We start from the raw sequence: 16,252 nt of genomic DNA on the forward strand, positions 1-16,252 counted from the left end.
CGTTATATAATTCCTCTTGCATTCCACCCTAATTACAAGCTTTTTATTTACAGCAAGTATAATATAATGTATAATTTATTTTTTGTATTGCTTTCTCTTAAATGTTTTATTCCATCAAGTACTTAAAAACTTGTGCATGTGCTCCAATATGTGACCTGGACCACAAAACCAGTCATAAGTTGCACAGGTATTTTTGTAGCAATAGCCAACAATACATTGTATGGGTCAAAATGATCGATTTTTCTTTTATGCCAAAAATCATTAGGATATTAAGTAAAGATCATGTTCCATGAAGATATTATGAAAATTTCCTACCGTAAATATATCAAAAATTTATTTCTGTGACTGTATATGCATTGTTAAGGACTTCATTTGGACAACTTTAAAGGCGATTTTCTCAGTATTTTGATTTTTTTTGCACCCTCGGATTCCATATTTTCAAATAGTTGTATCTCGGCCAAATATTGTCCTATCCTAATTTATTCACCTTTCAGATGATGTTTAAATCTCAGTTTCAAACAGTTGACCCTTATGACTGGTTTTGTGGTCCAGGGTCACATATATTATGTGTCCTTATGTTGCCAACTTGAGATTGAGTCTTTCATATTATTTTTCAAAAAAAAAAAAAAAATTTAAAACTAATGTGTTTAAAATTGTCTTGAATGGCTATTGATATCCACTGTTGGCTGTCCAAGAACCTGCTCCCAACTTTTTTAGTCCGCTCTGTTATTTTATAGAAAGTTTAAAGAAGTTTTGTCTGTTTGTCCCTCTCTAGACTATTGACTGTGGCACTGTGACTGTGTCTGAGCTGGAGTTCACTGTAGGCTTCACTCTGAAGATAACGGCCAGCACATTGTGTACAGTGAGTAGATCCAACACACACACACACACAAACACACATTTACCAACAAACTCGCACACAAACCGTGATTATTGACTGTTACAAACACTTCAATCTTCAGAGCTAATCAAGGTTGTCAGGTGTGAAGATTAATTAGTGGTGGGGAGATGGCTGGGATGGGTCAGGTAGCTCAGACATCAGTCTGGTTTGATGTACAGATGGGTTTCCTTACAGGTGAAGGTAACGACAGCCAGTGAATTTTCAAAGCCAGTTTATTTCATGGCCTAAATTCAACTGCATGTCTCCATGTGTGAGGTCAAATAGAGTGAGAGGGTATTAAAGGAGTATTTCACCTACACTCATGACATTCTAGTACTGTAAAATAAAAAGGTAATTCACCTGTTTTTTAAAAAAAAAAGGGCAGAACAGAGGAGCTTCTGCTTGCAAAAAGCAGAACCCATCCAAGTTAGTGCGCATACATTAGGAGTAGTAAGTAGTGAACACAAACACACACTGCAAACCATGGACACACACCTGGAGCAGTGGGCAGCCATTTTTGCTGTGGCACCCAGGGAGCGATTGGGGGTTAGGTGCCTTGCTCAAGGGCACCTCAGTCATTTCCTGCCGGTATTGAGAACTGAACCTGCAACCTTCGGGTTACCAGTCTGACTCTCTAACCATTAGGCCACGACTGCCCCCAATAGTCAGCGAGCCGGGACTCAAACTCGGGTTGCCCGAAAATGTGGGTGCGCTGCCCACGAAGCTATCGGCGCCAACAAAAGTTTGCATTAAATTGATCAAAAGTAACAGGTGAGACTTATAGGGCCCTATTTTAACAATCTAAGCACATAGTCTAAAGCGCACGGCGCAAGTGCACTTAGGGCGTCCAAATCCAAATGAACTATTCCTTTCAAGATAACATGTTTCTTTTGTCAAGCTATATTGTTTGCTCGGTCACCATTCGTGTCATGGTGTATTCTTTGGTGGGGGAAAGTGTAAGTGTGTGTGTGTGTGTGTGTGTGTGTGTGTGTGTGTGTGTGTGTGTGTGTGTGTATATGTGCGAGTGGCTTTGTCAGTGAAAAAGTGAGAGTTGGTGAGAGACGGAACAAAAAAAGCAACTGAAATTTCAAGTGTAATTTTTCTTTTGTCTCCGTTTTGTCCCAGCTTTATTGTTCCTGCTTCTTTGTTATAGCTTTTATGGATTAATCAATACTATATTATTATCTCCCTTCCCCTCTCAGAGTTACTCTGAATTTAATGGAGTTTGTAAACATCATCTCATTTTTTTGCTGCTTTCCAGTAATGGAAAAGCACATCCTGATTTCCTCCTTGTTAAAAAAAATTCTATTTTTAGATAGAAGGCAGGTATAACCAGTTTGCAAATTTTATATATCCTTGAGTTTATTGAAAAAACAAATCAGCACCCTGTTTTGCACTGCTTTGTCATGTAATTATGGAGGCACCCCAAAAACGGAGGGAAAATGCTGTCGTCCTCATGATTGAGTGCATGGACTTATTCTCCTGCCGACAGTCCATTCATCACATCAGGCTGCCTAACCTTGCATTAAATGAACAGCGCTACCCTGCGCTCTCGTTCTCGGCCGGCGGAAGACAAATAACGCTCGTTCTTACAGTTGCACTGGTCCTCGACTCACGTTGTCCACAGGGATGACAGTCTCTCCTCTCTCTCTCTCTCTCTCTCTCTCTCTCTCGCTCTCTCGCTCTCTCTCTCTCTCTCAGTATCTCTCTTACTTTCTCTTTCACCTCCCTCCAGAAAAAAATTTGTCACTTCTAAATGTGTCAGATTCACTTTGATACATTCAATATGTATCTTTGAGCACACATTTGAAAATTTGGCCCAAGTATGGAGAGTGGGGTAAGCTGTGCCACTTTAGTTTTCTTCTTGGAATTAAAAAATAAGATGGAGGTAAAACTAACTTACTGAAATTATATTTCAGATTCAGGATGTATTTCAGAATATTTCTTACAGTGGTTCTTAACCAGGGCCTCAACAAACTTTCAAGGGGGTCAAGATGATTCAAAATGATTTAAAATAGGACAAAACAAGCTAAAACAATTATAAATCATTTCATTATTTTTATGACGAATATACATCTTTCTAGTTATGGCAAGCAGCTATACAGGTGCTGGTCTTATAATTAGAATATCATCAAAACGTTGATTTATTTCACTAATTCCATTCAAAAAGTGAAACTTGTGTATTATATTCATTCATTACACACAGACTGATATATTTCAAATGTTTATTTCTTTTAATTTTGACGATGATTATAACTGACAACTAAGGAAAATCCCAAATTCAGTATCTCAGAAGATTAGAATATTACTTAAGACCAATACAAAGAAAGGATTTTTAGAAATCTTGGCCAACTGAAAAGTATGAACATGAAAAGTATGAGCATGTACAGCACTCAATACTTAGTTGGGGCTCCTTTTGCCTGAATTACTGCAGCAATGTGGCGTGGCATGGAGTCGATCAGTCTGTGGCACTGCTCAGGTGTAATGAGAGCCCAGGTTGCTCTGATAGTGGCCTTCAGCTCTTCTGCATTGTTGGGTCTGGCATATCGCATATTCCTCTTCACAATACCCCATAGATTTTCTATGGGGTTAAGGTCAGGTGAGTTTGCTGGCCAATTAAGAACAGGGATACCATGGTCCTTAAACCAGGTACTGGTAGCTTTGGCACTGTGTGCAGGAGCCAAGTCCTGTTGGAAAATGAAATCTGCATCTCCATAAAGTTGGTCAGCAGCAGGAAGCATGAAGTACTCTAAAACTTCCTGGTATATGGCTGCGTTGACCTTGGACCTCAGAAAACACAGTGGACCAACACCAGCAGATGACATGGCACCCCAAACCATCACTGACTGTGGAAACTTTAAACTGGACCTCAAGCAACGTGGATTGTGTGCCTCTCCTCTCTTCCTCCAGACTCTGGGACCCTGATTTCCAAAGGAAATGCAAAATTTACTTTCATCAGAGAACATAACTTTGGACAACTCAACAGCAGTCCAGTCCTTTTTGTCTTTAGCCCAGGCGAGATGCTTCTGACGCTGTCTGTTGTTCAAGAGTGGCTTGACACAAGGAATGCGACAGCTGAAACCCATGTCTTGCATACGTCTGTGCGTAGTGGTTCTTGAAGCACTGACTCCAGCTGCAGTCCACTCTTTGTGAATCTCCCCCACATTTTTGAATGGGTTTTGTTTCACAATCCTCTCCAGGGTGCGGTTATCCCTATTGCTTGTACACATCTTTTCCTTCCCTTCGCCTCTCTATTAATGTGCTTGGACACAGAGCTCTGTGAACAGCCAGCCTCTTTTGCAATGACCTTTTGTGTCTTGCCCTCCTTGTGCAAGGTGTCAATGGTCATCTTTTGGACAACTGTCAAGTCAGCAGTCTTCCCCATGATTGTGTAACCTACAGAACTAGACTGAGAGACAATTTAAAGGCCTTTGCAGGTGTTTTGAGTTAATTAGCTGATTAGAGTGTGGCACCAGATGTCTTCAATAATGAACCTTTTCACAATATTCTAATTTTCTGACATACTGAATTTGGGATTTTCCTTAGTTGCCAGTTATAATCATCAAAATTAAAAGAAATAAACATTTGAAATATATCAGTCTGTGTGTAATGAATGAATATAATATACAAGTTTCACTTTTTGAATGGAATTAGTGAAATAAATCAACTTTTTGATGATATTCTAATTATATGACCAGCACCTGTATATGAAAGGATCTTTCTAAATATATGGTCATGTGACAAAACGTATGCTTGGTTTGCTAGAATAATGCAGCAAACACTGAGGACCAACAGCTTGTATTTGAGGTATAAAATGTTCCTTGCAGATCTTATGCACTGCACTTGAAGCACATCTCAAGATGGTTGTGCATAATGTTTGTGTCGGTGGTGATTTGCCTGAAGGACACTTCATGTAACATCAAGCTGTGACAAGAAAAATACTGGTAATGATGGTATGTGGGGGACAGAATAAGTAGGGATAATGCTTGTTTTCTCCATATTTGTAAAATGTCAATGGAGTCAATGCAATTTGTATAGCAGCTAGTTATGAGAACTAGTAGTTGGCAAGTTTTTCTTGTAATTGGAAGTTATGATAGGATTTTACAATTAAAAAAAATTCTATTTAAAATATATGCCTTTCTTTTGAACTTTCTATCTGAATATAAATTAAATGTATCACAGTTTCCACAAAAAATATTAAGCAGCAAAACTGTTTTCGAAATTGATAATGAAATGTTTCTTGAGAAGCAAATAAATCAGCATATTAGATTCGGAAAGATCACGTGACACTGAAGACTGGAGTAATGATGCAGAAGATTCAGCTTTACCATCACAGGAATAAATTGTTTTAAAATATAGTATTAGTATATAAAACAGATATTTTAAATTGCAATAATATTACAGATTATTTGTGTTTTTACTGTATTTTTGATCAAATAAATGCAACCTTGGTGAACATAAGAGACATTTTTCACATTTTGAAGGATAGTGTAAAGGCCCGTTTATACCAAGGATGATAACTATAATGATAAAGATATAGCTTAAAAAATCATTCTAAATATAAAAGAACAGTCCACACCATAACTTTAACGATAACGACACAGAAAAACAATGTTGTTGGAATCACTTTCAGAATTTTTTTTTCCAGCTGATGAACAATAAAAACACTGACAGCCATTCGGAATCCATTCTGCTTTAAAGAGCTCGCACATTTAAAGCGGCAGACGACATGAACTGCAGCTCAACGATATCGTCCGCTGGTATTGACACTAATATAGTTACCTTTTATAGTTATCATTCTTGGTGTGAATGGGCCTTAAGTGGTTACGCATTAAAATGACACTTATTAACAACAACACTGTATTACTTACCCATTGCAAATGTTATGATTTATTGTTTATCATGCATTATGTTCTTGTTAAATAGTACAGTGGCTTTATGAAATGTGCCTGTTTTGCAATTCTGACGGCTTAAGAGACTGACATTTCCAATAAGTGAACACTAAGGGTGATGTTGACAGCGAGACAGCTCTAGATATGGCCAAATCCCTAGACCAGGGAGCTGAAACTCCTTGGGTTTCAGTATAGATGATTGGAAAGCAGTGTGGCACTTCACAAATGTTCACTACAAACAAGTTTATATATACAAACACTTTGACTTTGTTAGTTCTTCACCTCAGTAGTTGTAATTTATCAAATGCTTTTATACAAAGTGATCTGCCTAATTGAATCCTGAATCCAGTCGAGCTTATTTTTCACTTTCTTATAAGAAAAATGCCCCCAAACAATCAATTGTTACTGTACATATTTCATAGTTTATCAGCAGGGAATGAAATCTGAATACAAACAATTTTGCAATTCTTTCTCTATTTTGTTGCCGTTGCTCTGGTGGGCACATTATGTCTTTTCATTGGCACGATAAAACATCCAAGCTAAGTTGTTTTAACATAACAGTATGTACAGGGTGGTTTAAAATATCATTGAGATGTTTTTTGAGATTTTGTAAAGAGAAAGAAAGATGCTGATACTTTAGGAAAACAACTTCTCAATGGCTGTAGAATGAAATTTAACCATGTCATTGCCATACCAAGTGGCATTTGTGATGCATCATGTACGTATTGTTATAAATTTCCATGTACATGATAAATACACTTGTTAACATGCTCATATATTAATCTGTGTTTCGCTCTGTAAGGGAGACTAATAATTACACTAATGTGAGGCTATCTTAACAGCGCTAGTTCGGGCACACGGCGTCAAACTATAGCCGTGATGTCAGTAGTGTATATACCCACTCTGTTCTTGACGTCACATTCAATTTCATAATTGTTTAAGCAACACTGTAGATTTTACCAGGCTGGAGGAAGGTATCGCATGTGCCCAAACGCCCATATGGCTAATCCAGCCCTGGACTTTATAGTACATTTTATTGTCTATTTCAAGTAAAATTGTATTATATATTTTTAAATCTGAAAATGTTTTCATAGTAATTCATAATGTTAAATGCTCAAATAAGCAGTCATGTTTTCCATTGTTCATTAATGCTGTTAATAACTGTTTAATGGGAGGCTCAATTTTTGCCACTTGCTTCTTACAAATTACCTGAATTAGTGAATTTATGAAGTCTATTTTATAATTACAGCTTGGTGTTATTTTTGTATTAATATTTGAGGGTTCTAGAACTAAAACTAAAAGTGCTGCAATAATGCCTTTATAGAAGAGAAGAGAAAATTATATATATTTTTTTCTGTTTTAACTAATGATAGCACTTTTTACAGCATTCCTGCCTCAGTCTGTACTCAAGTTCACTTTATGTAGGTGACTGTGAGTGTTCCTGCAGTAGCCTAATGTCCTTCCCCTCTAATTAAATCCTGTATATTCGCTTCCAGTGCGGCGGAACACCAAACTCCGAGGGAAAAGCAGAATAACGGGAACGGGAACGGGAATTTCGATGGCATTGGTGCATGTTGTGCACAGAATAAGGGGAGATGCCGGGTGGAGAAAGGGGGGGGGGGGGGGGCAGAGCTCGAGGTGGTCGAGTGTGACGCCTCGCACGCGTGAATAAACCCCATCAAAAGCGCATTAGCTCTCCCTCCTCCGCAGCTCGCCGCATAATTGTATCTGGCTGCACCACGCTCTGCTCCGACATGATAGCGCTGGAAAGGGCTTGATGATGAATTGCTCCCCGTTGGTGTTAGCGATGATGATAATTATTAATTTTCCCCGGACCTGTTCTCCAGGTAGACTCGCTGAGCTGCGCCGTGCGCCGCCTCCTGGGCCGGGAAACAGCTCGCGCACATCACTTATCTCCGACATTGCCCGGGTGTGAAGGCTGAACACTTTGATGAGAATAAAAAGCCTCCGTTTCCACCATTTGTCCCCCTTTTCCCCACGCACCTCAAGCTTTTGTATCTGCTCTTTCACTCCGCCCCGGTGCGTTTAGAGGTGTGTTTTATTTTGCTTTATTTCTGGCAGGGAGTTATTTGGCTCTGACCCCCGTGTTTTCAGTGCGCGTCCTCTTTTGTCGGGTCCCGGTTTCTGTTGACATTTCTGGGCAATTTACGCTGACAAAAAGAACAAACCCGTTTGAAGGAAAGCGGCTTGGAGATGCTGCACTTTTTTGTTTTAAATAATTGACTCTCAGATTCATGGAAAATAAGATGGCAATCACTAGTTGTATTAATTTGGGGAAATGGTTGATTTTTTTTTTTTATGTTAAAACAATACCAAAAATATGTTACATAAACTGAACAATAAATAGAAAATATAAATATAATTTAAAAGGACTAACAACAGTATATCAGTCATCTCAATGGCAAAAAGTGTCCCAATCAACCTGAATTCACCCTATATATATATATATATATATATATATATATATATATATATATATATATATATATATATATATATATATATATATATATATATATATATATATATATATATATATATATATATATATATATATATATATATATATATAATTTGTTTTCTGGAGAACGTTTTAGCACTGTTTAAATCAGATAATAGTGTTTTGCCTATTGAAAAATAAGCCAATATGGAGGAATAATACTGAACACAAGTCCTTTGTAGATGTGCTACTAAACCCTTGATTATGTTGCTGTGGCTTTGTCCTCTTAAAGCTGTTTGAACAGAAGAAAGAGGAGGATTAATAGTTGGGAGGGAGAGGGACACACAGGCATTAAGCCAGAGCTGTATTTCTCCCCACAAGGTCTCTGGGATACTTCAGGCAGAATGGTTCACATTATCACTGCAGTGTCCCCTGGGAGTTCACAGGGTGACTGCGCTCTGTTCTGTGTGTGTGTGTGTGTGTGTGTGTGTGTGTGTGTGTGTGTGTGTGTGTGTGTGTGTGTGTGTGTGTGTGTGTGTGTGTGTGTATGTGTGTGTGTGCGTCCATCTGTGAGAAGGTGTGTGCCGTGACACAACTCTGCCTTTCGTTCAGGGAAATCCTCAAACTTCATGAATAACATTTCGAGTGGATTTCCGTGTTTTGCTAATTGTATTTAAAAACAGTTGCACCCTGGGAAATATTATACTTGGAAACAATCTGAGTCATCAAAAGTGAAAGTTATGACGCTTGTCCCCAATCAATCATATTTATGAGCTGTTGTCATCAGCGACAACAAAGTTCATCTCTGGCGTGGCAAATGACTCGCAAATCCACTCTTCCTAACAAATTCAATAAGCAGTTAGCTTGATTTGGTAATTATTGCTCCATATAATGTCTGATAACGTTCATTACAATCCATAATTACACTGACCTGACTTTTTTTTTCTATCACACCTTCAAGTGACATCTCTTGCTCTCAACTGTCATTTCCTATAAAAAGTGATTTGCTTGGATTTGAGATCTTAAAAAGATCTTAAATCAGAGCAGAAAGTCTTAAATGCAAAGTCATGGCATTAAATGTTGCATGCATTGTAAAAAAATATCTTCCTCAGTATTTCTCAGTACTGTTTTCCAATTTAAATATGTAAGCATCCCTACATTTACTTGAGATGCAAATGTACACTGAAGTAAAAAAAAAAAAAAAAAGTAACAAAATTAAGCAAGTTTATTAAAACAAAAACAAATATCTGTCAATGAGATGAGAGAACTTTGAATTAAGCTGGTTTTTCTGAGCCAATTGGCAGATATTTGTTCTTGTTTTAATCATAAACCCATTTCATTTTGATCAGTTTCACAGAAAACAAGACTTCATATTTTATTTCATTTAGCATTTCAAGTAAATGTTTCTTGATTTAAGAGTATTTTTTGTAAAATGAATTAAAAAGTAATGGATATCTGATGGAAGTTGTCTTTTCAAACTCTGAAGTGTTGCAAATACAACTCATTGTGCTTCATTTACATTTACATTTAAAGAACATATTGACGTATTGTGTTCCCTTCAGTTTATCCCTTAAATTTCTTTAGTTGGTCTTAAAACGGTCTTTAAAAGGTCTTAAATTTACCTGCAAAAAAGTTATTTTGTCTTGTAAGGTATTTTTGTAATGCTGTGGGCAGACTTTTAAAATTTTATTTTATTTTGTTTTATTTTTAGCACAAGTGTGCTTTATAAACAATAATACATTTAAAAAGTGTCAAGGCTGAAAATGCTTCTAGTGTGGCTAGTTAAAGACTCAAAAAGCATCTTATTTACAATTTAGTCACCTCTACTTTGTCCTTCCCTCTCTTTTTAAACATCTTTTTGAGTGTTTCCCTTTTCCCTCTATTGTTGTCTTGCTTACCTCTCTTCATGCCCTGTTTTCTCTTTATCAGTTCTCTCTCTCTCTTTCTCTTCTCATTGATTGCGCTCTTTGTGTGAGCGAGCAGACCCTCGTGTTGTCAGCTGCGTCAGGATTAAAAGCTATTAGTTCTGCATCATTGCCACTACAAGTATGCTGCTGAGATTGATAGAGTTGCTCCACTGTCATTGGGGGGGCAGGTTGGGACAAAAAAAAAGGGTAGCTTTTATTTCCATAATATTGTGTAATTTGCACTGTGTGTGTGTATTACCACAGAATACAAACAAAAAAATATATTTTTCATTAGTAATCTTTATTAAATAAAATGTTTCCACAACAGTGCGCTTTTTTTAATCACTTGTCAACATGCCTCCTTTTACCCTCTTTTGCTAATTACTTCCTGCTGGCCCAAACAAGTGTGAGCATTTACCAGAATGTCATGTTCTAACCGCTCTCTCATATTTCATTCCAGGCCATCGTGGGCTATTTTGACATTTTCTTCGACAAGAGCTGCGGAAACAAGGTAAGCAATAGTGCTGTGCTGTTTAACAGCGAGCAATTGCGGTCACGCCTTGCCGTCTTCTAGGCCCGAGGCAATCGGAATGCAATCGCCAGCCTCTCATACCTAAATGCTGAAATAAGCATTTGCCTTCCTCCAGTGGCCAACTGGAACAGGCAATGAAATAAGCTAAACCCATCAGCCACTGGGAGAACGATCGTGCGCTGGGTTCTGATAATGGGAGTTTAATCAAGAGGGGTCTAGTGCTCTTTTGTCCTGTTGTTGACGTTTAAACAGCATCATCTGAGTTTCTGTTAATGATCTGGTGGATAACCACAACAATTATGTTTGTTTTCTGACCATTTTATTTACTGTAGGCTAACACACTGGATACCCATTTTCCCTGACATCTTTATTCCAGCTTACTTTTAGCAGTGATCACAAATCTTTTTGACACCGTCAGTCCATCTAAATAATGGCACAGTATTCAGCAGGGACATCCCAAGCATGGGGCGAGTTAGAGGAAGCAGGGGTTCCCCCCTTGGTTCGTTCCCAATTGCCAACTAATGTGCACTATAAAATGTTTTTTTCACTGAACTTTATACTCCCATCTATTGGCCTGGATGCAGCATCACACAAAAGCAAGCATTTTTTATTAACAGAAAAAAAATAAAAAATAAAAATCTAATCACAGGTAATCAGCAATATAATAGGGGGTTACTGAGATGAAGTGAGTATTATTTGGTAATGTGATCTCATTATGGCGGTTACCATGTGTGGGCGACCAACCTTATATCACCTTTTTAACTCATTTCATAATTGATAACATTTACATAGTTATTGAACCAAACTGAATCAACACTGAACATATTTCACCGTAGGGGGTTTAAAGAGGACCTATAATGCCCCTTTTACAAGATGTAATATAAGTCTCTGGTGTCCCCAGAATGTGTCTGTGAAGATTCAGCTCAAAATACCCCACAGATCATTTATTATAGCTTGTCAAATTTGCCCCATTTGGGTGTGAGCAAAAACACGCCATTTTTGAGTGTGTTCCTTTTAAATGCAAATGAGCTGCTGCTCCCGGCCGCTTTCCAGGAGAGGTCAGAGCTTCAACAGCTTGCACTTCGGTTGTTCAACAACAACAAAGCTGGAGAATCTCACGCAGCAAAAATGATGATTGTCAGTAACGGTGTTCAGCCTTACAATGTTCAAACCGAAGTCGGACACTGATGGAGAGATTCAGGAAGAAGTTACAACTTTTAGAATGACCTCACCCCCTTTGTTGTGTGTTCCCAGGGCAGGGTTTATGTAAATTGTAGGGTTAGTGATGTCACTAACCTAGGAAAAAGCTCTTGGGTAGCCTTTTACCAGCCATTTGTTGTAGTCCTTAAACAGAGAATTCTTTAAAAGAAAATATCTCCCTTTGCATGTAAGTGTCGTAACTTTGCAGATGTTGTTTATGCTCTAACAGCAACATTACACACTAACTAAAGTTAAAAAGTTATCAACCACTCCTTTAAGAGCTGCTTTACAGCAGAATTGAATTGTTTGCATCATTGAATTGTTTGCATCATTGAATCATTATATTCCTGTTATCATTTTAAAGCTGCTTTGAAATAATCTGTATTGTATAATGCACTATATAAATAAAGTTGACTTGACTTGACTTATGTATAATAAAACAGCTTTTTTCTTTGCCAGTCATATGACTGGAATCTGAATATTTCCACTTACAGAATCAGTCAAGAAAAGTGACAGATATGAAAGAAAAGTTACTGATTAAAAGCAGAATTGAGTATACAGCAAGAGCATTTTCCTTATTATGTTAACATAAACTGTTTTTTAATGCAGCTGTGTTCTGAATTTTAGGTCATGTTCTCCACTGCTCCAGACTGCACTAAGACTCACTGGAAACAGACCGTGTTCTTACTGGAAAGTCCTATCCCTGCCAAAACCGGTTTGTACCCTGTTAACAAATACTTCTTACTTGTTTTAGCTGTCTCCACACCAGTGTTTGCATGCTGTGTCTGTGTTTAAACTGTGATGAGATCAGGCAAGTACATATGCAGCCATAACCTTTAAAAAAAAAAACGCACGCACACACACACACACACACACACACACACACAAAAAGATGTGTCACAGGGGATAAATCTTATCTTTCTTTAGCCTGACAGTTGATTCTTTGACGGTAACACAGGTTATCCGTCAGTCATTGAGAGATAGATGCATGATTGAGCGGTTCTAGGGCCAGTCCACATAAACCATGTAGTTTGTTCTTGCTGTTGATAAATATATATGATGATATATATTGTGTCTTGAGAAACATTCCTACAGTGTTTTGAGATGAAACAACACATCAGGTTTGTAGACAGATTTATTTAGGTGCATTATTATTTTTGCCATTTAACACGCTTTTCTAAATATGCCTACTGAGCATTTAAAAACATAACTGGGTAAGAGATTTTGTTTTTTATCAGGAAAAATCAGGAAATTAAAATGAAATAATTAAGTATCTATTCAATAGAAATAAATATTTAATATAAACAAGCAAAATAAAAGATAAACAAACTTTGTTGAGCCAAAACATTATGACCAGTCACAGGGGAAGTGAATATAGTTGATCATCTCCTAACAAGGCCACATGTTTAGTTCTGGGTAGATTAGATGGTAAGCAAACAAACAGTTTTTGTAATCAACATGTTTCATTGTAGGAGAAAATGGCAGGAATAAAGATCTGAGCGACTTTGACAAGGGCAAAATAGTTATGGAAAGGTGACTGGGTCAGAGTATCTCTCAAATGGCAAGGCTTGTGGGTTGCTCCCGGTCAGCTGTGGTGAGAATTTACCAACAGTAATCTGAGGAGGGACAAACCACAAACTGGCGACAGGGTGTTGGGCGCCCAAGGCAAATCGATGCACAAGGACAACGAAGGCTATCCCATCTGGTCCGAGCCAACTGAAGGCACTACTGTGGCACAAGTCACACAGAATTTTAATGATGGTTATTTGGAGGAATGTGTCACAATACACAGTGCATCGCACTCTTCTGCTTATAAGACTGCATAGCTGCAGACCAACCAGAGTGCCTATGATGACCCCTGTCCACCGTCAAAAGTGCCTACAATGGGCACACGAGCATCAGAACTGGACCTTGGAGCAGTTGAAGAAATCCGATTAGTCCCATTTTCTTTTAAATCAAGTGGATGGCCGTGTACGTGTGCGTGGTTTACCTGAGGAAGTGATGGCACCAGGATGTGGGACAATGACAAGCCAGTGGAGGGAATGTGATGATCTGGGCGATGTTCTGCTGGAAAACCCTGTGTCCGGCCGTTCATGTGGACGTAAATTTGACATGTGCTACATAGCTATTACTTACATTGTTGCAGACCAGGTACATCCCTTCATGACAGTGGTGTTCCATGGTGGAAGTGGCCTCTTTCAGCAGGATAAAACACCCTGCCACACTGCACACATTGTTCAGGAATGGTTTGAGGAACATGATGAAGAGTACAAGGCATTGTCCTGGCCTCTAAGTTCCCCAGATCTCAATCCAATTGAGCATCTATGGGGTGTGCTGTACCAACAAGTTTGATCCATGGCGGCTCCATCTCGCAACCTACAGGACTTGAAGGGTCTGCTGTTAACGTCTTGGTGTCAGATACCACAGGACACATTTAGGGGTCTTATAGAGTCCATGCCTTGGTGGGTCGGTGCTGTTTTGGCAGTATGCGGAGGACCAACAACATATTAGGCAGGAGGTCATAATGTTTTGGCTCATATGTGTATATATATATATATATATATATATATATATATATATATATATATATATATATATATATATATATATATATGCTTGACATGATTCAGCAAATTTAAGCAATATATAAACAGATTGTAATAAACACAAGTAGTAATAAATTTGCTAGCAATAATTTTGTAATAAATTTGCTAGCAATAATTAAAGCTTAAACATTGGAAAATTAAATTAAAATAATTAAATCATTAAAAACTATTTATTCGAGCAAAAATAAATTAGCAAAACAAAATAACCGAAAATCATATATATATATATATATATATAGTGCCCTGTATACGTATTGGAACAGTAAAGACAAAAATTTCTCTTTTAGCTGTGTTGTCAAGACATCTACAAATATGATTAAAGGTGCCCTTGATTCAAAAATTTAATTTACCTTGGCATAGTTAAATAACAAGAGTTCAGTACATGAAAAAGACATACAGTGAGTCTCAAACTCCATTGTTTCCTCCTTCTTATATAAATCTCATTTGTTTAAAAGACCTCCGAAGAACAGGCGAATCTCAACATAATAACGACTGTTATGTAACAGTCGGGGTGTACGCCCCAAATATTTGCATATGCCAGCCCATGTTCCCAACATTATGAAAGGCATTAGACAAGGGCAGGCATTAACGTCTGGAGCAGCACAGCCGAATCATCAGACTAGGTAAGCAAGCAATAACAGCGAAAAATGGCAGATGGAGCAATAATAACTGACATGATTCATGATAACATGATATTTTTAGTGATATTTGTAAATTGTCTTTCTAAATGTTTCGTTAGCATGTTGCTAATGTACTGTTAAATGTGGTTAAAGTTACCATCATTTATTACTGTATTCACGGAGACAAGAGCCGTCGCTATTTTCATTTTTAAACACTTGCAGTCTGTATAATTCATAAACACAACTTCATTCTTTATAAAACTCTCCAACAGTGTGTAATGTTAGCCGTTAGCCACGGAGCACTATCAAACTCATTCATAACCAAATGTAAACGTTCAAATAAACACTGTACTTACGCGATTAGACATGCTGCATGACGAACACTTTGTAAAGATCCATTTTGAGGGTTATATTAGCTGTTTGAACTTTTTTTATGTTGTTTAAGGCAAGCGCGAGCTCTGTGGGCGGAGAGCACGAACAATTAAAGGGCCAGTAGCCCTGAATCGCTTCATTTATAATGATGCCCCAAAATAGGCAGTTAAAAAAATGAATAAAAAAAAATCTATGGGGTATTTTGAGCTGAAACTTCACAGACACATTCAGGGGACACCTTAGACTTATATTACATCTTTTTAAAAAAAGTTCTAGGGCACCTTTAAAAGATTAATATGAGGCAGAAGTACAGAATGTCACATTGTATTATTGGCTGTTTCAACACAAATGTTTTACCAACTAAGAAGTACAGCACTTTTAGAGTTTAATCCCTCTGCCCCATTTTCAACGGTTGTTTGTTTTTTATATATAAAAAACTAACCTAACTGTGTGTATATATATATATATATATATATATATATATATATATATATATATATATATATATATATAATGAATTGTGAATGGAAAGTGGACTGAGCACTAATCACTAAAATGGACCAAAATTAGATCTGAGACTACTTTTACAACTAGGAACAGTGTGAATGCAAAGACATTCTGGCTGTTTTTCACTTTTTTGCTTTTATAAAGTGATTTGGTCATTATAAAGAAGACTAAAATGTGAAAGCACCATAAAAGCATCATTGATCTCGGCCTGAAAGTGATTTATTTATGATTACCTTTCCTTGTCATTTTATTTTAGTATTTATGTATCTTTTTAT

General features: G+C 37.4%; 1 protein-coding gene across 2 annotated transcripts in view; it reads left to right on the forward strand.

Moving 5' to 3' along the window:
* Positions 1 to 16,252, forward strand: part of prmt3 (protein arginine methyltransferase 3) — a 69,756-nt gene that overhangs the window by 47,090 nt on the left and 6,414 nt on the right. For both annotated transcript variants that reach the window (XM_048185432.1, XM_048185431.1), the window contains exons 13-15: positions 776 to 862; positions 10,601 to 10,651; positions 12,500 to 12,587. In XM_048185432.1, the coding sequence (XP_048041389.1) occupies positions 776 to 862; positions 10,601 to 10,651; positions 12,500 to 12,587 (226 nt within the window). The remainder of the gene's footprint in view (positions 1 to 775; positions 863 to 10,600; positions 10,652 to 12,499; positions 12,588 to 16,252) is intronic.

Source organism: Megalobrama amblycephala, linkage group LG3, assembly GCF_018812025.1.
Source record: "Megalobrama amblycephala isolate DHTTF-2021 linkage group LG3, ASM1881202v1, whole genome shotgun sequence".
Lineage (NCBI taxonomy): Eukaryota > Metazoa > Chordata > Actinopteri > Cypriniformes > Xenocyprididae > Megalobrama > Megalobrama amblycephala.